This window comes from Danio rerio, chromosome 22 (assembly GCF_049306965.1).
Source record: "Danio rerio strain Tuebingen ecotype United States chromosome 22, GRCz12tu, whole genome shotgun sequence".
Taxonomy (NCBI): Eukaryota; Metazoa; Chordata; class Actinopteri; order Cypriniformes; family Danionidae; genus Danio; species Danio rerio.
Window position 1 is genome coordinate 9935437 of NC_133197.1, and position 24673 is coordinate 9960109.

The 24673-nt window shown below is 35.3% G+C and overlaps 1 protein-coding gene and 1 long non-coding RNA gene across 7 annotated transcripts in view; one reads left to right on the forward strand and one right to left on the reverse strand.

Moving 5' to 3' along the window:
• Positions 1 to 24673, reverse strand: part of stab1 (stabilin 1) — a 72176-nt gene that overhangs the window by 7599 nt on the left and 39904 nt on the right. Inside the window, exons 49-62 of the mRNA NM_001195614.2 lie at positions 23739 to 23870; positions 23604 to 23663; positions 21141 to 21317; positions 20956 to 21042; positions 18132 to 18278; positions 17748 to 17804; positions 16098 to 16278; positions 15868 to 16017; positions 11930 to 12034; positions 7241 to 7348; positions 3687 to 3880; positions 3458 to 3602; positions 2284 to 2417; positions 291 to 456 (exon numbers count right to left, since the gene is read on the reverse strand). Coding sequence (NP_001182543.1) covers positions 291 to 456; positions 2284 to 2417; positions 3458 to 3602; positions 3687 to 3880; positions 7241 to 7348; positions 11930 to 12034; positions 15868 to 16017; positions 16098 to 16278; positions 17748 to 17804; positions 18132 to 18278; positions 20956 to 21042; positions 21141 to 21317; positions 23604 to 23663; positions 23739 to 23870 — 1843 coding nt within the window. The remainder of the gene's footprint in view (positions 1 to 290; positions 457 to 2283; positions 2418 to 3457; positions 3603 to 3686; positions 3881 to 7240; positions 7349 to 11929; positions 12035 to 15867; positions 16018 to 16097; positions 16279 to 17747; positions 17805 to 18131; positions 18279 to 20955; positions 21043 to 21140; positions 21318 to 23603; positions 23664 to 23738; positions 23871 to 24673) is intronic.
• Positions 11135 to 24673, forward strand: part of LOC108181206 (uncharacterized) — a 78916-nt gene continuing 65377 nt past the window's right edge. For all 6 annotated transcript variants that reach the window (XR_001797272.4, XR_011008188.2, XR_012397773.1 and 3 more), the window contains exons 1-2: positions 11135 to 11251; positions 11947 to 12067. This is a non-coding gene — a long non-coding RNA (uncharacterized lncRNA). The remainder of the gene's footprint in view (positions 11252 to 11946; positions 12068 to 24673) is intronic.

Here is a 24673-nt window from a genome sequence, read left to right on the forward strand (position 1 = left end):
TTTTTAGATATTTAAAGGGTTAGTTTACCCAAACATTAAAATTACGTCATTATTATTCTCCCTTATGGTTACCACATTTATAAGGGTGTTCTGTTGAACACAAAAGAAGATATTTTGAAGAATCCTGGTTGCTGGATCCCATCAACTTCCGTCAATGAGACCCAACAACCAGCAATATCTTCTTTTGCATTTAACAAAAGAGGGAAATTCAGAACAAGTGAAATGTGAGTAAATGATGACAGAATTATTGAGTGAACTATCCCTTTAAGTACATTTTCACACAGTCATACCATTCATCCTGTAGCAGTACGCATCGTACAGCCAACTGGAGTTGACTGGATCTTTGTACACCACAATACCGACATGATTATCACCGCATTTAGCTGAAGGAAAGCGGATCGGATAGCCTGCTTTCTCCCCGTCCATCCATCCGGCCACACACAGGTGCATTCCTAACTGCAACGGATACCAAAAAAAAAAAAAAAAAAACACCCAAAAATTAATTACAATTAAAATTATTCTGTTATTAATTACTCAGTCTCGAAATGGTTCCAATTAAGAAACCTCAAAAAACTTTTATTCATCTCCAGAACACAAAGTAAAATATTTCAGATGAAATCTGAGAGCTCCCTCATCCTCCATAGACAGCAAGAGCCCAGAGATGTTCAAAGTCCAGTAAAGGACCTTCATTCAATGTCAAAACATTCTATTTGTATTTAGAGTTTCAAATGTAATCATATGAAGCTCCAAGAACACTTGAAGACTGTGATAGTGGCTCGAGAAAGCCTGTTGGAAGTAATTTGTTCAGTTTAAAAAAGTATGAATACATAGATGGTTAGATATGGATGGATGGATGGATAGATGGTATTAGCTTATTAACAAGAATTAGCATTTTCAGCTCACAGCTAGCATGAATTAACAAGCTGCTATAGCATGTTTTTAGTATAAATTAGCATGTTGATAGATGGGATTAGCTTATTAGCATTCTAATATTACCAGCTTGCAGCTGGCATTAATTAACATTTTGCTAACATGTTTTAGTATGAATTAACTTCTTGTTAGCATGTTTTTAGCACGAACTAGCATGTTGATAGATGAGATTATTTTATTTTCCTACTGAAAAATCCAGTTTGACCCAGCCTAGGCTGATTATTTTAGCTGGTTGACCAGGCTGGTTTTAGAGGGGTTTTGTCCATTTCCAGCCTGGTCTTAGGTGGTCAGGCTGGGAGTTGACCAGCTAAAACCAGCTTGACCAGCCTAGCCAGGAAGCCCAGCTGAAACCAGCTATGGCTGGTCAAGCTGGTTTTAACTGGATTTAGCTGGTCATTTTCCAGCCTGACCAGGTAAGACCAGGCTGGAAATGGCCAAAACCCCTCTAAGACCAGCCTGGTCAACCAGCTAAAAGCAGCCAACCAGCCTATGCTGGTTTAAGCTGGATTTTTCAGCAGTGTAGAATGAATTAGCATTTTCAGCTCACAGCTAGCATGAATTAACAAGTTGCTAACATGTTTTAGTATGAATTAACTTGTGGTTAGCATGTATCTAGTATAAATTTCCATGTTGATAGATAGGTGGGATTAGCATATTAACATGAATTAGCATTTTTAGCTCAAAGCTAGCATGAATTAACATGTTGCCAATATGTTTTTAGTATGAATTCACTTGTTAGCATGTTTATAATATAAATTAGCATGTTGGTAGATGGGATTATCTTAATAGCATGAATTAGCATTTTCAGTTTACAGCTAGCATGAATTAACATGTTGATAGCATGTTTCTAGTATGAATTTGCATGTTGATAGGTGGGATTAGCTTATTAGCACGAATTAACATTTTCAGCTTGCAGCAGACATGAATTAACATGTTGTTAGCATGTTTCTAGCACAAATACCTTGTTGTTAGCATGTTTCTATGCTTACGTTTTGTGCTGCTGACAATACATAGTTCTGCCCATAGTAAACTCAGACCTTGATCTGACATGGACAACACAGGCAAGGAACGTTTTTTTGGCGCACAAAAGTATTCTCGTAGATTCAGGAAATTATAAAATCAATGCACAGGGACGGTTTTGACGATTGTTTTGGTTCCTCTTCTGAATGTCTCAGGACCATTGCTGTTTATGGAGGATGACAGAGCTCTTTGATTTCACCTACAATATTTTAATTTGTGTTCAGAAGATGGACGAAGGTCTCAGAGGATTGAAACAACATGAGCATGAGTAATTAATATTAAATTATCTCTTTAATAATTGCATTTTAAAAGCACAAATTCACCAAAAATCACCTGTTGGGCATCAGAGAGCTGGGAAAACGTGGCAAGATTGGCTCCCTCTGCTTCACAAGCCTGCTTTGCTTGCGTGAAGTTCATTTTATACTTTCCCTCAGGTGAGCGCAGATGGAAAACACCTGCAGTTTTCGCTGAAACAGAAGAACAAAAGCCTTTATTGTTACAGCAAGGCACTACAGGGAAAACATTCATGTTGATTCTGATTTTTGGGATTTAAAAATAAAAATTTTAGGGAAATAAAACATCCAGAGTCAAATTTGAAGTTTTTATTTTGCCACATTTTATCTGTCAATTAAAGGTAAAGGTATATATTATTTCTAAATCATTGTGAACATGTTTTTAAGGAAAGACACAATAAGGAAAAAAAATGTCAACAAAAGAAAAATATCCCATCTATGTTTGAGTTTTGGAAATCTATCCAAACTACTGTATAATAAGGCAACACGGTGGCTCAGTGGTAGCACTGTTGCCTCACAGCAAGAAGGTCGCTGGTTCGAATCCCAGTTGCCATTTCTGTGTGGAGTTTGCATGTTTTCTCCGTGTTTGCATGGGTGTTCCGTTTTGTAAAACATATGCTGGATAAGTTGGCGGTTCATTCCGCTGTGGCGACACCTGATGAATTAAGAGACTAAGCTGAGGGCAAATGAATGAATGAATAAAATATAATGATTTTGATAATGCCACACTCTAATAAATGCTGGGTTAATTAAACCCAAATTGGGTAAAATATGGACTAAATCAAACATTGGATTAATCATTCATTCATTTATTAATTTTCCTTCAATTTATCAGGGATCACCACAGCAGGATGAAGCGGCAACTACTCTGGTATATGTTTTACACAGCAGAGTCGCATCCCAGTACTGGCAAAAACATTGGATTCATTTTGATCTTATTAGTTTAATTTCAAAAATAAGTCCAGCAGTTGGTTTAGTTCAGATTATTCCCAGAATTGGGTTGAAATAACCCAGCATTTTTTATCATGCACATTTTTTTCCATGTTAAAAAAATTAATTGTAATATAAAAATGGTTCCAATTGTCAGTCCAATCAAGCAACTGAGTCAAAATGTTTTAGTTATTTGTTTTCCCAATTTTCTTGTGGTGACTTGCTATTAATGCTTATAATATTAGGGCATAATTAAAGAGTTAATTATATCAGCAAGTGAGTACTGTGGAAATGAAGGTCTCTGCATATCGCCTTTGGGTCGCAGCCGCCGTTATCCTCCAGGCATCGATCAACAGGAGGAACCACTTTCTCCAAACACTGGACTCCATTTCCCACATAGCCATCGAGACACTGACAGCGCCGCTCGTTCTGTCGTAGGTTACAATGTGTTAAACATTTATACATAAAAATGTTCGCTTGATTATAACAAAAAAATAATAATGTTTGACATACGGGTCCGGTGAAAATACATTTTGCGAAATCGCTGCAGCCGCCATTTGCCTCCTCTACACATCGGTTAATAGGCTCGCAAACATGTCCGTCTCCGGAGTATCCCGTCTGACAGGAACAGGTAATGTTGATACCTGACTGCATACAGTCGGCTTCTTCATGGCAACCTCCGTTATATTCACTGCAAAGATCCGGAGCTGCAAAAACAAAATGTGATTTCTATGAATTCTTCTGGTGAATGTGTAAAATTAAAGCAAGAGTTCAGCCAAAATAAGAAAAAGAAAAGAAAATGTATTCTTCTTTAAGTGGTTCAAAACCTTTATAAGATTCTTCTATTAAACCCAAAACAAGATATTTTGAAGAATGTTGGACACCTGTAACCGTTGACTTCCAAATATTTTGGAAGTCAATGATTACAGTTTTACAACACTTTTCAAAATATCTTCTTCAGTGTTGAACAGAAGGAAGAAATTCACAAAGGTTTTGAAACAATTAAAGGATGAGCAGAATTGAAATTTTGGGTGAACTAACCCTGTAAATAACAATTCACATAAATGTAACACCAGATTTAATTGTTTTTATTGGAAATAATTTACAATAAGACTGAAAATGTATACAGCACTTTAATTATTGAGTGTTGTTTGTAAATATAAACATCAAAAATTACTAAATCAGAAAACATTCACTTGAAAAGAAAAATTGCTTTAAGATATTTACGATTTAAGTCCATTTAATGTGTACCTTAGTATGTTTTTGCTTAAAACAACCAATAAATGTCAAAATAAATTCTAAAAAAAATAAATAAAGTAAATTTGAAAAAGCACAAAAATATTTACTCAACTTTGGGTGAAACAACCAAAAAAGAAGTCAGATTTAATTGAGAAATATCTGAATATTACTTAATCAAGATAAATTTGCTCAAGAATTCCCAAGGCTCAAAAATAATATATTATTTATATATAATTAATTATATATAACACCAAACATTTGGTGAAACAACCAAAAATTTCAGATTTACTATATAAATATCTAAAAATTACTGTATTTATTACAAATATATTATATTGATTAGTTGTATAGTTCTATTAATATATTAGTTGGTAATTTGCTATCGGAAGTGGCTCATATGAAAGACAAAGGCCTCAAGATTACACTTATTTTACCAAAATAAAATATGTTCATGTCTTGATTTTTAATGATTTAATTAGGACAGTAAGGTCTGATTTGCTTAGACAAAGTCTTGTCACTTAACAGAAATAATGTACATTTCAGAATATAAAGTCATGGTGCAGTGGAAAAAGAATGAATATTGTGTATGACTCCCATGAGCTTGGACGACTACATCCGTTCATCTCTGCAAGGACTTAAATATCTTATTAATAAAGGCATCTGGAATGGCAAAGAAAGCGTTCCTGCAGGACTCCCAAAGTTCATTGAGATTCTTTGGATTCATCTTCAATGCCTCCTGCTTCATCTTACCCCAGACATGCTCAATAGTGTTCATATCTGGTGACTGGGCTGGCCAATCCTGGAGGACCTTGACTTTTTTTTACTTTCAGGAACTTTGATGTGGAGGCTGAAGTAAAGGAAGAGCACTATCCTGCTGAAGAATTTGCCCTCTCCTGTGGTTTGTAATGTAATGGGCAGCACAAATGTCTTGATGCCTCAGGCTGTTGATGTTGCCATCTAGATCTCTCATATGCCCTCATACTGAATGTAACACCAAACCATGATTTTAGCCTTCATCAAACTTGACTAATTTCTGTGAGAATCTTGGGTCCATGCATGTTCCAGTAGGTCTTCTGCAGTGTTTGTGATGATCATGTAAGGCGTGATATATCACAAATACTTTGATGTCTTTGCCAATTCAAACATGAGCCGAAAACGGAGACAATTGGCTCCACAACCCAGCAGGTGGGAATGCGGGAAAGAACCAGCTCCCGCTACATTTACATTTGAATCCCCTGAAACTCGACTTCAACCACCCCAACTCACATATATGGTCATTTCAAAGTCTGAATGTTCTAAATTAACCCAAGTGACTTTATCTATCATGTTTGATATCATTTGAAATGTCTCAGTGCGACTGGTACAATGGTCTCATTCCCTCAGAAATAGACATAATCAAAACAGTAAATATATAACTTCAGGCATCTTTTGAACCACTGTGAAGGGTGTGAGTTTCCTACATGGAGATACTCTTAGACTAAATGCAAATGATTCACACACCCCTTTCCTTGAGGGGATTCTTGGATTACTTAAGGGAAGGTTTGAAAAGTGTTCAGGGCGATTCTGCTTACCCAGATCAGCCCGTAACATAGAGCTTACGCTCCAAGTTATGTATAATTTAAAGTCAGGTATACATCTTTTCATCTTGGATTTATCTTTGATAATTTGATGTTTTGTATTGATCGTTTATGAACTGACTGATTGAATTGGCATAATACACATTTACCTGACTAATAAATTGTTATGTTTAAACATATTTTGCTTACTCTGTAATTATTAGTTCTAGTAGATTACGCTGTATCCTCGTTTCCGCACGTCTTGCGTCAGGTCAGTAGACGGACTAGAATCCAGTTGAGATGGAGCATTGGGCACACTAATTGTGTTTTAGAGATCCGACTGACTCTTGATTTTGATTCAAGTGTACTTAGGTGGAAAGGGCGTTAACTTCCGTCTAGGACAACAAGGAGTTGCACGGCTAACCTAGATTGGGTACCCGACCTTTGTTTGAAGGTAATATTATTCTAAATTAAGTTCATATGGGAAACCATGGGCTTGGTGAAAACCAAAGTTACTATAGAGTCCAGTAGTCGGGTACATTTATAATAATGCCCTAACCTCTAATTAGAAATGATATTGTCTTAACTCAAGGGTGTACATCTAAGCGGGACTAACTAAAAGTACTTTAGAACGAGCGCGCTAGTAGCGGCCATCTAAAGTATTAGTCAATTACCTCTGTTTAATATTCAAGACTGACCAGAGTGTGATCGTGCGGGACGCCTTCGGCCGGGGCGATTTCTCTGAGCAACATGAGCACCCGAATGAACGGATGTGATAGTTAGTGAAGACAAAAGGTTCAAACATTTATCTAAATTAAATATTGATATAATCTTTTAATGTTTTATGATTGGAGTCAGATAAAACAAAATATAAATATATTCATATTCTAAACCACCTCATACTAAAATTGGAGTCAGATATGAGTTAAATTTAAGGTAAATCAACATTGTGCACTGGAAAGACCGAACAGGCATTGAACCTTCATCCACCAGTGGACACCGGCATTGGACCAACTGGGTGGACCTTACAATCGGTTCGCAGTTCAACAGATGGTTCATATGAAAAAAATCTACCTTCTGTCACTTTTCCAAGTGATCAACCAGAAGTCAAGTTAATATTTGTTGCTCTTACAACTGGTATCAATGACAAGACTTTTGTCAGGTTGTGTATTTTGTATGAATAAAATTGCCAACAGACTACTTGAGTTAAAGTATCGGCATCTTACCCTCAGCTAATGCAATCCAATAGATGTTATTCATATCATAACCAACCTGTGCAGTTGATGCCATTTCCTTCATAGGGCTCCAAACACTCGCACTGATTTTCAGGAAGACAAACTGCATTCAGATCACATGCGGGAGAACAGATCGACTTGACTTCTGTTGAACAACAGACAAAAATGAGTGTATAATAACAAGCAAACTCTGTATTACTTTTTTAAAAATGCACTTGTACAGGGGTGGCCAATCCTGTTTCTGGAGAGCCACCTTCCTGCATATTTCAGTTGCAACCCATATCAAACACACCTTCCTGTAATTATCATGTGGTGTTCAGGTCCTAATTCATTGGTTCAGGTGTGTTTGATATGTATGTATGTATGTATGTATGTATGTATGTATGTATGTATGTATGTATGTATGTATGTATGTGTGTGTGTGTGTGTGTGTGTGTGTGTGTGTAAATATATATATATATATATATATATATATATATATATATATATATATATATATATATATATATATATATATATATATATATATATATATAAATATTGATTATAAAAATTTTGCAATGTTTTTTACATATACATCACAAAATTTTGTTACATTTACATATTCTCATTTATCTTTCAAACATTTATCTTGTTTGAAGACCAAACTTTGAAGAAATTTTTGTAAATAAATATGGATTTATCCAGAATTAAGCGTTTCTGCACACAGGAATTAAGCATACAAATTAATTAAGCATTTCTTTTTTTTCCCAGAAAGTCTCAAAAGTGAAGTTTATGAAATTATAGCTCAAAATACAGCACAGCTCATTTATTATAGTATGGAATAACAGCCTCCATTTTGGTGAAAAAAAAAAAAAGTTTTTCCTATGTGTGGCTTATAGGATGCAAATAAGTTGCTGCTCTCCCATCCTTTCTATAAGCAGGTGGAGCATTTACAGCCTGTGCCTTGGATACTCCAGAAAAAACAAAATATTTGTGTTTTAAAGTCTTATCAGTTTAAACTCCTGACATGCAGTTTTTTTTTTTTGAGCAACCAAAGTAATATAAAATTGGAAAAACGTTGCCTGGTCTGATGAGTCTCGATTTCTGCTCGGAGGCTAAGGTCAAAATTTGGCACCAACAACATGAAAGCATGGATCCATTCTGCCTTCTTTTAACGATTCAGGCTGGTGGTGGTGTAATGGTGCAGAGGATATCTTGGTACACTTTGGGCCTATTAGTAGCAATTGAGCATCGTGTCAACGCCACAGCCTACCTCAGTATTGTTGCTGACCATGTCTATCCCTTTATGACCACACTGTACCCATCTTCTGCTGGCTTCATCCAGCAGGATAACGCTCCATGTCATAAAGCGCAAATCATCCCAGACTGTTTTCTTGAACATGACAAGGAGTTCACGGTACTTCAATGTTCACTGCAGTTCATTCTTCATTGTAAAGCTGACAAATCTGCAGCAACTGTGTGATGCTATCATGTCAATATAGAATAAAGTTTCAAGGAATATTTCTAGTATCTTGTTGATTCGATGCCACAAAGGATTAAGTTCTGAAGGCAAAAGGGGTCCAAGCTGGTACTAGTAAGGTATACCTATTAAAGTGGCCGGTGAAAAATGTCATAATTACTTAATGTTGACCATAATTTTCATGGTCATTTTGTATATAGAGTAAATATAAATCCTTAAGTAAAAACCTGAAACTTGAGCTCGCTCTTATTTTGTATTAATAAAATTGTCAACAGAATATTTAAGTTCAAGTTTCGTCATCTTACCCTCAGCTAGTGTAGTGCAATGGATGTTGTTCATATCATATAGCAGTCTAGTTATCAAAGAGGTTTACACCAAATGTGGGGCACAGAGTCACTCACTCTAGTTTACTCACTGGATGTCTTCCCTTCACGTTAATTAAAAAAATAGATAAACTCGCACAGAAAACACAATTAAGGTAAATATTTGGCACATTTACGACAAATGTGTGACACATTCCATGATAATTTCCTTTAATTCGCACATTTGCATTGAATTTGTATGTAACTTAATTGCGCAACTACTTGAAGGTGCCCTATAAAGAAAATCTGGTTATACCAAGGCATAGTAGAATAATAATACAATATTCAAACGATAGTTTGTTGTACAGTTGCCGGTTCACTTCCGGTATTTGGTACAATTGCATTCATACCAGAAGTGAACCGGACCAGAGCTCGCGTGAACTGTACCCCAGACCACCTCTTTCAGGTGGACTTGGGTATGGTTCTTGGGTGCGCACCCAAGTTCAGAAGACACGTTCACACTAGCTGAACGCACTGTTCTCTGACGTCAAACGAAAAGTAAAATGAAAAGTAGCAAAATTTTGTCAGATAACGTCACACACATTGACTGGCCATCTCAGCAAAAACATTATTTGAAATATGTTCATTTAGATTTGTATGAAAAATATAGGGTGAGGCAGTGGCGCAGTGGGTAGCACGTACGCCTCACAGCAAGAAGGTCGCTGGGTCGCTGGTTCGAACCTTGGCTCAGTTGGCGTTTCTGTGTGGAGTTTGCATGTTCTCCCTGCCTTTGCGTGGGTTTGCTCCGGTTTCCCCCCAGTCCAAAGACATGCAGTACAGGTGAATTGGGTAGGCTAAATTGTCCGTAGTGTATGAACGTGTGTGTGGATGTTTCCCAGAGATGGGTTGTGGCTGGAAGGGCATCCGCTGCATAAAAACTTGCTGGATAAGTTGGCGGTTCATTCCGCTGTGGTGACCCCGTTTTCATAAAGGGACTAAGCCGACAAGAAAATGAATGAATGAAAAATATAGTTGACCATTTGTAAAAGTAAATATAAGCTAATATAACACTGATAATGAACAGGTACATTTAAACAATCACAGCTTGTGTACTTACTCTTTTTAACTTGTGAAATTAACACATTTGTGAAAGTGACAACAATTATAGCACTATTGGAATTTATTGCTACCTAAATTACCTTATACATGTTAACAAATATCAATAAATTGAAAGTTATGAAAAACAATCTGAGCTAGCAATTTACTCTAGCCTGCAGCCACTGCTCTTTTGAGTCACTTTTTAAAAATTGCTAAAAGTAGCCAAATGTATGTTAAAAATAGCTAAAAAAAAAAAAAAAAGTTGCTAAAACTAGCAACAACATTGTTAAGTTGGCAACGCTGGCTAAAAACCCAGTGGACAACGGGCCAATCAGGAGATAGAACAAACTGTGACAAGACTCATGGTCCACACCCTCCATATTACTTTAATGGGGTATATGCCGAAGCATGCTAATAGGACTTTTAATTTGCCATTAACCTGGGTTAAGCGCTTCCGGCGAATTGAATGCCAATGCAAAATCCGGTGCGTTTAAGGTCTGTTTTCTTTAAAAATCAGCGATCTCCACTAGCTGAGTGATATCCGATTTAAAGTGGGTCTCAGACTGTACAAGAAGCACTGCATTAAATTACATTTCCCCCGCCATATCTTTATAATATGAACATTTATTTTACCCTAGTATATTCAATGGAGCTTCTGCGTTAGCCTGCCGATTCTGACGGGCCTGTGCGAGTAAACAGCTTTTTGTCTCGTTTTACGCTTGATCAACTAAATAAATGCAAAAGTTTATTTAACTGAATGTATTTTAATGACATTACAACATCGATGCTGTATAAGGAACCGTATAAAATGGGGAAAATTTCACAATAACAGGTCACCGGAAGTGTATCAGCATGGGAACAGCACTAGCTCGGCATATGCCCTATTCATTCGTCCAGACATCAAAAGAACATGACTGATATGCAGTTCTGAGATCATAAAATCTCTGAAATGATTAATATGCACACCTCAGGCAGCCAAACGTTTTCTAGTCATAACACAACTATAAGTTTCCTCACTTAAGTTATTTTAGGTGTGGGACCTTTATTTTGAAAACGCGAGCGCCAAATTGTTTACTGTCCGTTACTGAGTAATGACCCCACGAGACAAATCAAAGTCGCCTCAGAGCGCAAAAAGCAAGATTTACAGATTTCACATTTATTCATCTCCACTCTGAAGAAACATAAGGTATGTTTAGTAACATATTTTGTTAATTGATCGTGTTTATTGATGCGTATGTTTCAACAAACACCCGTAGATTGCTGAATCGTGACAAATGGCTCAGCTCAACTGTCATCTGCTCATGCAGAGGTTGATAGTAAGTCCTGGCTGTGTTTTCTTCGACTGTAACGTTAGCTTCAAAATACTGCTCGATGCATCTCTATCACTCTTATTTGTCAAGTTTAATTGTAATTTAGCCTTTATCTGGTGAGCAAAAAACAATACTCTCGTCGGCTTTATATATGTCCTTGTTCAGCGTACATCATGTCATGTGTGTGTTAATATTCAAAACACAAACCATATATGGTCAATCATGGACCTCCTGATTTCATGAGTTTTTTTATTAAGTAATAAATGAGCTTATGAAGCCACTTTTGGAGATTTAGTTGGAACCTACTGAAGCCATAAACCTACTATGCAAATATCAGAAAACAATTTAACTTTTTAAACTAATGCAGTATTAAACCAAACCGCACTTAGTATTAAACCCAGCAAAAGTTTTCTTTCACACCAACTGTTGACACACCACACACTTTACAAAGTGTTAATTTTGTCTGTGAATGTAAATAATTAGGGAAGAAATCTCATGTGTATCAGTATATTAGATCTGTGAAACAGCAGCGACAACACTACTAACGTTCATACCGATTGCTGTCTGGCAGCTTTCACCCATCCATCCCTCCTGACAAAAACAGCTGCCGTCACCGTCCAGGCCTTCATCACACTTGCCGTGGATCGTACAATTACACGCTGTGAGAAAAAGAGGAGCAGCAAAAAAACAAGGTACAATTTGACTATGATTTACACTCTAGAAAAATACCATTCAGTGTAGCAGTGTAGTTTCATTTATATGGCGGCTTGTCAAGCAAATTTCTATCAAGAATCATTTGTTGGCTTATTAAATATTATCACTATTAAGTATGACAGTGTAGTTGCTAAATTCTTATAAATTGTCCTGCACTGCGACTTTTTTTTTGTCTTGTTTATAGTCCAAATATCTAGAAATTCATGAAAAAAGAAGCACTTTCTAGACATGTTAAAATAATTTTAGTTTTCAGACATAAGAGGTCTAAATCAAGTGACCATTCCTGTAAAACAAGCTAAATAGTCTGCTAATAAGATAAGTAAAATATTATTGTATTCAGGTTGAAATGTGATTAATTTTACTAAGCCCCTTAGCAGATTATTTAGCTTGTTTTATGGAGAAACTCCCTTAGAAATTGCACCTCGATATTAAAACAACATACAATACAAGCCAAAAACCATGTCAAAAATGCAAATCAATTTGATGTCAGCTGACAACCCTAATGACAAAATTGACTTCTAATATTAATATGTAAAAACACATCAAAAATGTATTGTATGACTGTCCTGTAATGCAGTGTTTCTCAACCACGTTCCTGGAAGAGCACCAGCTCTGCACATTCCCCATGTCTCCTTAACAAAGCACACTTGATTCAGATCACGAGCAGAGACTTTAAGACCAGTAATGGGTGTGACAGACAAATGAGACATCCAAAACATGCAGTGCTGGTGGTCCTCCAGGAACGTGGTTGAGAAACACTGCTGTAATAAATTTTTGATGTTTTATTAACACCAATATTATATCAAGCTACATCAAGGTAGTAACATGCAATGTAGGTTTACAAAACCCTGTTTAAATTTGGATTTTGTAATTGAAGCTTTCAGACCAATAAAACTTCTTGTTGTTATTTCAGTGGTCAAAAAAGCATTAGTGTGTGGATGTCAAATGGACGTCAAGGTTTTATGTCAAATTAACTGGCTTTTCAACATTAATCAAAGTATCTTTTGTTGCGTTTACCAGAACAAAAAAAAAAGATTTAAATTGAGTTGGAACAACTCAAGGGTGAGTTAAAACATGATCTTTTTAAGACGTTTTCATGTTTATCTAATGACTTAATTTCATGCAAGTTCAGCATATTATGTAGCGCACAATTATACTGAAAATAAAGGCAGTTCAGCGATTCCTTTGGCTTTGGACTGTTTAGGAATTCTACAGTGGAAGTCAAAATGATTAGCCCTCCTGTGATTTTTCTTTTCTTTTTCAAATATTTCCCAAACGACATTTAACAAAGCAAAGATTTTTTCACAGTATTTCCTATAATATTTTTTCTTCTGGAGAAAGTCTTATTTGTTTTATTTCAGCGAGAATAAAATAAGTTTTACATTTTTAAAAACCATTTTAAGGTCAATATTAATAGCCGATTGTCTACAAAACAAACCATCGTTATACAATGATGTGCCTAATTACCCTAAACTGCCTAATTACTCTAATTAAGCCTTTAAATGCCACTCTAAGCTGAGTTCTAGTGTCTTGAAAAATATCTAGATAATCAAGATGAAAAAAAAATATCAAGATGTTTACTCCATGAGACGAGACATGAGATTGGGTTCACAAGAATGAGACGAGATGTCTTTTATTTAACAAAAAAAAAAAATTTCACAAAATGCAAAACAATTTAGGTGCTTTTTTAAATCAACTTATAATAAAGGTTATTTTACTTCTATTTTATTGAATTATGTCATAAAGGACATGCAAACACTGCAAAATGTTTTGCTATAAACTCTACTGACTGGCTTCTCTCCTCTCCAATATCACATGAGAAATCGAACTCCTTTCCACAAATTTAACTTTTAACGTGTGTTCAGTGATGATGATGATGACGACCGGTGTGCGTGTCTCCAGGAGTTTACTGTGTGTGTCCTTTAGGCCCCGTTTACACTAATGCGTTTTCGTTTTAAAACGCATACGTTTTGCTACGGTTATGCCATCCGTCCACACTACGCCGGAGTTTTCGAGCGTCGAAAACGGAGCGTTTCGAAAACGCTGGAGAGGCCGTTTACATTCTGAAACGCTGCTGCTCCGTCTCAATGTGGATGGGGAAAAACGGAGACATCTGAAAACGGAGGCGGGGCTGCCGACATTCGCCTCTCTGATTGGGGCTTTTCCTCAATTTTAAGTAGCCTACACACAGTTCAGTCTCGCATCCTCTCCCTGTAAGTTCAGACTTTGCAAGTTTGATATGGAAAACAGACCCTCGAGGACATGACCTGTAAATCTTCAAAGGGAACAGTGTACTTTATAACCTTATTCACATCACACTGGCTACGTTGTTTCACTTTCTCAACAATAAAATTAAAACATAATTTAAGGAACTGCCTATTTTCATTTTGATATTAGACAGCAGAAATGCTGAGGTGTCGTGCTGCATCTTCTCTGTATGCATATTTATAATAAAACAGAGCCTATATAACATAACTGCCTCCTTTCATTTTCATTGAAAATACGAAACGTATCTTCTGCTTTGCTGAATGTCAGTTTTAATAATCGATAATGGCCATTATGAAAGTATAACGCACAATAAGTTTATACATTATAGGAAATAAAGGCAAGTGATCAGTCAATATACAGAATGTACGTGGTTACATTAATTATTAACTTATCTTTGCGCTCAGCCAAACCTGTGAACAAGTAATCAATTCAAAAGACCAAATTCGGGGAATATGTCGTTAGATATAGACAACAAGATTAATTAAATATCTCGTTTAGCAAATATAGTGAGATTAGATCCAGCGGGAGATGCTTGATAAGCAGTCCGACCAGCACAGCTCTCACCTGGGTAGAAATGCTAAAGCGCTTGCCCGAGAGTGTGTGTGTGGTCACGTGATGTGCGTTTTCAGCGTTTTGGTGTGGACGGAGAGCAGTTCAGAAACGCTGGGTGAAACGCTAGTGTGGATGCGGATCGTTTTCATTCTAAAACGCCATTTTTAAACTAAATTGCACTAGTGTAAACGGGGCCTTACTGACTCGATAGGTGCAGAGAATAGTGCTATACAGCCGTGTGTGTGTGTGTGTGTGTGTATGTAATATCCTGTCGCAAAATGTGGCTAAAAGTCATACACAACGGTAACAGTTTGATCAAAGCGTTTACATGTCTGTACTACACTTCAATAATGTGACTAAAATAGGAATACTGTCTTATTCGATTTGTGTTTACGATGATTAAGACTTTTAGCAAATCTAAAGTGCTACTCCCTTGCATGGTTACGAATCAGTTAATTTGTATAGCAGCAATTGTAGCAGCCTTTGCTTTTAGACGCGACAACCTTTAAACTTCGGTGAAGACAGGATTACATCACACCCGCCCAAGCAAACGAGTGATACACAACACGGAGGCAGCCCGGGTTGCCAGGTGTGTGCAAAGCACTTGATGTGCGGTTCAAACCCAATCCTGCCTCCAATCATCAGTGCTAAATTCACCCTTAGGCTCCATCATAACATCAAAACTTACAAGACAACTTTTCACCGTGACAAGATATCTCGTCGTAATTTAATCTCACGGGATCTTGTACCCCGAGATCTTGTCACATCCTCAACTGTCTTCATGGCAAAGTTAAAAGAAATCAGTTATTAGAAATTATTTATTAAAATTATTATGTTGAGAAATGTGTTAAAAAATCCTTCTGTTAAGCAAAAATTTGGGAAAAATATACAAGAGGGCTAATAATTAAGGAGGGCTAATAATTCTGACTTCAACTGTATAAAGGCCTGAATGAATTACCTGTGCAGTTTGGCCCAAAGTGATTGGCGAGACAGAGCTCACAGCCTTTGCCTGTAAATCCTGTATGACATTTACACACGCCTGTGCCGCCCTGTCCATCATCACAGTCTCCATGCTCTCCACACGGCGCCTCCAGACCACCAGAACACACTAAAACACAACACACACCACTTATTTACATGTAATTTTCAATCAAGCTCTTATTCATTGTGTGTTTTCGAAATTCTCACCCTGGCAGTCTCTTCCGAAGTGGTTTTTACAGCACTTTGTGTCCCACGTCAATTTTGTGCATACCCGGTCACAACCCAAAAAATCTCTGTAGGACCTGTATCCGTAACCGTACGAGTACATACCATAGTAATTGGGCATTCGGTATGGTCTGTAAGGTTGTCGGCATATGCTAGTTCTGTTCTGTAAGAAGACAATTAATCTGATCAATCTTATAACTACAGCAGAAAACTTAGTTTGACTTGATTAAACAAATGAAAATAAAAAAGTCAATAAAGCACTGACTGCAAGAATATTAAAGCAACAGAATGCCAATATATGTATTTATACAAGAGTTCTGTCTGGTTCTCGTATCTGATTGGCTGATAGCAGTGAGATATTAAAGTAATATCAGCACTAATAAAGCCTCTTCACCCTTCACTGTGTATTATTCCACCCACATGAGTGGCAAGCAGAGGACTACAATTTAACAAATGTTGCAGCTGTTGGACAACATAATGTGCTTTTGAGGCTTTTTTAGGTGAGAATAGTTGTTTAGATTGCAACTATGCCATTTGTGTATATAAGGACAGTGTTTATTTTAAATATTTATAATTTCTAAGATTCAGCGAGTTGGAGGCCAGCCTGTCATACTAAGCAGAGTTTGACATTCCGCCACAAGATGGTAACAGAGACAGCATAATAAGTGCTCAGGGGAAGAAAACAGCATTTTTTCTGCGTACGTTTTAAACTACAGCAAAACAAATCATTATAGAACAGGTAAGTCGGTCATTCTAAGTCAGACTCTCTCTCTTGTATTTGTGAAATCCCGATTGCTTCAAAGAAATACTGGGAAATCTCTGTAGACTAGTGGCATTTCATGCCGTTCAGCCTTATAATCTTAAAATGTGAGCAAAATCACCTGTTTAATCATCATTTTAGACATTATGCTAAAGAATCATTCAAACACTAGCTCTAAAGTTACATTTTTAAGGTAGTAAAGGTTTTTGCTGTTCTGACGTCAGCTGCAGATGTGTAGTTCCTCTTACAAAAGGATTTTTGAGACTCTCTGTGTTTGATTTTCTTATTTATATACATGATTATGCTGTCAAACTGTTGTATAAACTTAATATCATACTTGTAGCAGTGCGATATGGCTGTATATCATCACTGGAGGGACATTAAGGCACAAGTTCTGCAGCCTCGGGCCAATGCACACCTCCAAACAGTGCTGATATACAGCCATATTGCACTGCTACGAGTGTGATATTGCTCATATATATATATATATATATATATATATATATATATATATATATATATATATATATATATATATATATATATAAATAGTGTTGAACCAGAACAATAAAAAGGTTACAAAAATGTAAGTCAAATAAACAAGTCAAAGATCTGACTGCTACCATTTAAAAGCAAATGTACAAATTACTTTAAATTAAAAATAACAAAGTCAACAAAGTGCTGATTACTTGCATTTTAAAGCAAGCAAAAAACAAAAAATCAAAGGCAACAAATTGCTGACTGCTTGCATTTTAGAGCAACAGAACAAAAAAAAAAACAATAGAAAAGTAAGTCAACAAAGTTTTGACAGCAAAGCAGAAAAAAACACTGTTACAGATTTGTTAACAAAAGAGATAAACAAATAAACTTACCATGTCTGTTGATCCGTAGGGACAAAGAGGCGGCGAAAGGCAAGAACCACAGCGTCCCTAGACAAACAATGTTTGAACAATATTAGGGAGGCCCGAAACAAGTGAACGATCTTTTGATCTATATTCTGTAATATTCTAGATTTAATATAATATTCTAGATTAAAATTTCTGAAAAATCACCACAAAATCAGTCATTATAGTTGCAAAAATCATTTTTTTCACGAAATCCTGGAGGGACTGTTATTAGTCTACATCATGTCCTGTTTTTAGTTGGTTTAGAATAGATGGAATCATTTAGAAGTGGTATTGGTCCACATTTTGGGTGTACATCAAGGTTAGAATTAATAGAGAAATCAAACCAGTTGCTAACTGAGCCAGCTTTACCTTAATCTCTATGCTTCGGAAGTCATCACAGCGAGCACCGATGCTGGGTGGCTCCAGAAGCTGATCAATTCCATGAGCGATTCCTGAATCGAACAACATGTTCCTGTTTACAATTCTGGCATTGTTTCCATTGATTAAGATGTCACCCTGAAAATCAATAAGACGTTGAATCAAATGTGTTAACAGTACGTCAATAAAAATATAAATTAATTATTTGGTTATTTTGTCAAAAGAAAAATTACTTAGGTTTTACACAAAGACAAAATTTAATAAATGTAATAATTCTTAATTCTTTTTTTTATATATACATATTCTATTCAACGCAAGAGCATGGAACTCTCCAACTTTTCCTAAAAAAAAATCTTAAATCACACAAAAGACTGGACTTGATTCAGATGTTTTTAAAGGTGTGTAAAAAAATCATCTTTTAGGTTCCCTGGGGTCAAACTAAAAAATGAAGACATTTTTTATTTTATTTGGAATGTTTTACATTTGTGCAAAGGCCAAGGTCTAGAGCACAAAAATTAAAATTGGAAAAAAAACAACAACACAAAAACATTTACTTCTATCATGCACATAAAGAGAACAATAAAAATTACAAAACTGGCATAAATCTGAAAAATGTTCATAAACAAATGAAAGACTAAAGCACAAAATCAACATGGAGTGTTGACTTGCTGTTGTTTTGCAAAATAAACAATTAAATAATATATCAGACATCAACAAAAAATCCCCCCAAAAATACAGAATTTTGATGTATTTTAGAATGTTAAAATATATACAAGCTGGCCCTGTACACGCGAGGGCCCTAAGCATAATAATTTTTAAACCTTGCTCTAAATAGTGGAGTATTGCCATTGCAAACCAGCCCACAATGATTTTAGTGCTTATTAAATACAATCAATGAAGCAGAAAAGTAAAGCCTGATTTCTTCTACTTAATTCCATTCTGAATGATTTGGACATTTTAAAACAGAACTGTTTTTGTCAACTAGCAGCTTCAAAAATTTAGGATTAAGCAATCTTTTATAAAGGGACCAGTGATTCCTACTTTGTGTCTCTCTGGAGTGTTAAAAACATATTCTAATAATTTAGCAAATAGACTGAAGATTCTAGGTTGAGTTTTTTTTAGTTCTACTATAGCATTTCAGTAATATGCATTAAGGACTAAGTATAAAAAAAGTATCTGTGAAACCAAGATTTTTTTTTTTTTGTAGAATTACAGACAAGTAGACAACGCTTAATAATATATCATTTCTTATTTTCAAGAAATGTGCTACTAGATTATGTCCTTCAATATCATCATTAACACTTAAAAGCAATGCTAAACATGATGTGGTACAATTTCCAAAATAAATCAATTTTATTAATAGGGCAGGCAATGAAGCAAGGGCCTGGGGGGATTGTGGGGACCCCCTTATAGTTTGCTTATAGGGAGGGCCGGCTCTGCATATACAGTTAGGTCCATAAATATTTGGACATTGACACAATTATAACATTTTTCTCTCTATACACTAACACCACGGATTTTAAATGAAACAAACAAGATGTGCTTTAACTGCAGACTGTCAGCTTTAATTTGAGCATATTTACATCCAAATCAGGTCAATGCTGTAGGAATTAAAAAAGTTTGCATATGTGCTTCCCACTTTTTAAGAGTCCAAAAGTAATTGGACAGAATAATAATCATAACTCAAACTTTCACTTTTTAATATTTGGTTGCAAATCCTTTACAGACAGTCACAGCCTTAAATCTGGAATGCATAGACATCACCAGATGCTGGGTTTCATTCCTGGTGGTGCTCTGCCAGGCCTCTACAGCAATTGTCTTTAGTTCCTGCTTGTTCTTGGGCCATTTTCCCTTTAGTTTTGTCTTCAGCAAGTAAAATGCATGCTTAATCGGATTCAGGTCAGGTGATTGACTTGGCCATTGCATAACATTCCACCTCTTTCTTTTTTAAAAACCCTTATTCTCTTTGGTTGCTTTTGCAGTATGCTCTAGTCTTTTGGTGTTTCTAAGCTCACTGGTGCGTTATTTCTTTTTTTAAGAATGTTTCAAACTGTTGTTTTGGCCACACCTAATGTTTTTGCTATCTCTCTGATGCTTGTTAGATCTCATCTTGAGAGTTGTCAGCAACACATTTCAATGCTGATAAATGCAAATAAAACACTTTAAATGATCTCTGGACCTTTGATCTGCTCATTGTAATTGGGATAATGAGGAAATAACACACACCTGGCCATGGAACAGCTTAGAAGCCAATTGTCTAATTACTTTTGGATCCTTAACAAGTAGGAGCCACATATGCAAACTGCTGTAATTCCTACATCGTTCACCTGATTTGGATGTAAATACCCTCAAATTAAAGCTGACAGTGCAGTTTCATTTTAGTTTAAATCTATTGTGTTGGTATATAGAGCCAAAAATGTTAGAATTTTGTCGATATCCAAATATTTATGGACCAAACTGTATATTATCAATTTGTGAGGAAAAGTATTCTGAAGCATCAAGAAATAACCTAAAAATAAATGAGTGTCAATGGCTGTCAGTAGATTAATAATATTCAAGTATTTCATAAAGTCCAAACAATAAATGTTAAAAAAATATGTTTAAATATGTTTATTCACATTTTAGAAGTAATTATATTATAAATATAATATGAATAAATAAATAAACATAAAAATTATAAATAAACCCCAGTTTACACAAATATTCATTCAAGCTGAGTGAATTTCAAAAAACTAAACTTGAAAACATTAACATTACATAAATCATTAAAGCGCTTACATGTTATAACGAAGTCTCTCCACGTCAAAATACTTACAATTAAATCTTTATTGCAGCTAAAGGTGATTTCTGATCCGAACAGCGTCTGCAATCTTTTCTCAGTAGGAAGACCAATGGCAGCTATCTGGAAACAAACAACCCAAAACAACTCTTAAAAGCAAGAACCACACAGCCAGGACAATTGGCCGAAATACATTCCAATTATGCTCATAAGTTACACACCCTCTCATCGCGGACTATGTGCGCTTTAAGGTAGCCTTGTAGTTTGTCTCGATGGTCTTCACTGTACAGCCAAGTCTTTCTGTCCTCAGTGAGGTTGTTAAAAACATCATCTGTCGGCCAGAACATGGTGAACGGGTAAAAGGCTCGATGCTGCACCACATGCATCAATCCTGCATCCTGTGAAGATGGCAAACATGTTTTTAACAACAACAATGACAAATATGGGTGATTCTGTAATTGAAGGTTCATTTGCTGCCCAAAGCCATCAATTCTTAAATTTTTAGGTCAATTTATACTTTAATTCACGTTATTAACTAACCATTAACTAAGACTTTTAGATCAATAAACTACTAATCAGCTGCTTACATTGTAAAAAATGCTGGGTTCCACACTATGAATTTATGTTGGGTCAACAAGTAGGAATTAAGTTGCTAACAAATTTAAGTTGATTGAACATAAAACAATTAGGTTGTCCCCCCCCAAAAAACTCAAGAATTGTGTTCTTTCAGCTTTTTTTAAATAAGTAGTGTAAACAAAGAACACACATCATTTTTTGAGTGTATTAATAGTTTGTAGGGTTGTAGTTTTTTTGTATTGGGTAGAATTAGGCATGTAAAATAAGATTATACTTTATAAGTGCAAATAAACAGTTAACATCTTAATAACGCACTGTAAAAAGGCTGCATTCCACACAATTGATTTTTGTTGTGTCAGCATGAAGGAATTAAGTTAACTTGAATAATTATTTAATTATTAATTTTATATCGGCTTAGTCTCTATTTCAGAGGTCTCCACAGCTATGCAGTGGATGCCATTCGAGCTGCAACCCAATTTTTAGGAAACACACACACACGCACACATACACTTCGGACAATTTACTTTATTCAATTCACATGTCTTTGGACTGTGGGGGAAACCGGAGCCCCAATAGAAACCCACGCCAACACAGGGAGAACATGTAAACTCCACACAAAAATGACCAACTGGCCCAAAAGGGACTCAACTAGCAACCTTCTTGCTGTCAGACAGCAGTGCTAACCCTAACTTTAATTAATGACTAATTTAATTGTTAAAACAATTACGTTGTCGCCCAAAAAGTTTTCTTTTTGTTCGAAAAAGTAGTAAATTGCGTAATCAAAATATTTATTTACATTTTTGTTTGCCATTATTTAATTTGTTGATTTTTAAAAGCTCTAATTAGTCATTGTCTGAACTCTACAACAATATACATTTGAAGTCAGTATTATTAGCCCCCTTTAATTTATTTTTATTTTTTTTATATTTCCCAAACTATGTTTAACAGAGCAAGGAATGTTTCACAGTATGTCTGATAGTATTTTTTCTTCTGGAGAAAGTCTTATTTGATTTATTTTGGCTAGAATAAAAGCAGTTTTTAATTTTTTTAAAGCCATTTTAAGGTCAATTCTACTAGCTCTTTTAAGCTATATTTTTTCCGATAGTCTACGGAACAACCCATCCTTATTGCCTAATTACCCTAACCTGCCTGGTTAACCTAATTAACCTAGTTAAGCTTTTAAATGTCACTTTAAGCTAAATAGAAGTGTCTTGAAAATATAACTATTATGATAAATATTAATAATTGAGTTATTAAATGTTATTAAATAATATGAGTTATTAAAACTATTATGATTATAAATGTGTTGAAAAAAATCTTTTCTCCGTTAAACTGAAATTGGGAAAAAAATAAAGTATGGGGCTAATAATTTAGGGGGGCTAATAATTCTGACTTGACTGAATTGTACTAATAATTCTGACTAGACTGAATTGTATTGTTAAAAAAAATAAAAAACTTTTATGTAACAAAATTGGGTTCGTAAATCTTGCCCCAATTCTGTTACCATACCATACTTTGTCTTTAAATTGGTGAAATTATCTTACACAACTGTGTAAACAAATAGATAACAATGTCACATTCCTTTGCTGATAAAAGTGATAAATGGTGTGTGTGCTCTCTCTGTGAGAATATTTTAATTTTAAAAGATCCTACATCTAAAGTATTTTTGTAAACTGTCAATACTGTTACCACAATTTTGAAAGGAAAACAGTCGGTAAAAGAATTGACTTGAATTGTGTTTCACTGTATTTGTGTGTGTTTGTATGGGTGAAACATAATCTTGGATTCAAGTTTTGTAACCTAAGGACTGTTCATTTAATAGTACAAAAAGGATTTTTCTTGCTATGATTTATTGTTATTTCTAAACATTACTCAATTTGAAAGATTAACAGAATTAACACAATACAATAATTTTTTCCCCCCTAAAATACAATAAAAAACAATACAGTTTGTATTTGGCAAGCACTAAACTACTTAAATTGAATATGCTTTCAATAAGATACTAAAAAGTATTGCTGTTGATAAAGATTTGATTCCTTATATTTTGAAATGCCAACCTGCAATTAAAGAATCACACTTGTATTTAAAAATGAAAAATATATATAGACCTGGAGGAGCTTCCCGAACATTTTGAAGCCATATTGCTCAGCCGCTGCGGTGATGTTCAGCTGCAACATAAAATGAGATTATTTTGTGACATTTTTCTCAAATTTGGTGAGCACTATTTGAGTTACTGTACGTACGTTAGTGCTGATTTCTGCTTTGCCGGTTATATCGTACGGGATGAGGACCTTGTCTATGTAATGCAGGATTCCATTGGAGCATTCAATATCACTGGTGATAATCTTTGTATTGTCGTTAATGTAAACAACACCCTGAGAGACAACAGATCATGGTTAAATAATTGAATACAGGGAGATTTTTTTATTTTATTTATTTTAACGTAATTTGTCCCTCCCAAATCTAATATATATGGATGTATAAATGAACATATGTATACAATTCAAGTTAAAATAACTACACATGAATATTTGTAAATATATAAAGTAAATAACCACTTTTGCAATATTTTGACACAGACTCATTGGCCACTTTATTAGGTACACCCGTTCAACTGCTTAGTAACACAACTATCTAATCAGCCAATCACATGGCAGCAATTCAATGCATTTAGGCATGTAGAAATGATCATCACAACCTGCTGTAGTTTAAACCAAGCATCAGAATGGGGTAGAAAGGGGGATTTTAGTGACTTTGAATGTGGCATGGTTGCTGACGTCAGATTCACCATGTGAATATGGAGCAAAATCTCTGAGGAATATTTCCACTACCTTGTTCAATCTATGCCAGGAAGGATTAAGACAGTTCTGAAGGCAAAAGTAGATCCAACCTGGTACTAGTAAGGTGTACCTAATAAAGTGGCCGGTCCGTGTATATCATACAAATAGAACATATAATTTAACATATGTGATGTCATATGTGATTGCATATACAGTTGAAAGCCGAAAGTTGGAATTTTAATACTTTTTCAATGATTTCCCAAGTAATGCTTAACAACAAAGAAATTCTGGGGTGAAATAAAAGCAATTACTACTCAATATTATTAGCTCTTTGAAGAAATGGCTACAAAATAAACCACCGTTCAGCAATTACTAGTAACTAACTCCTCTTAAACTAG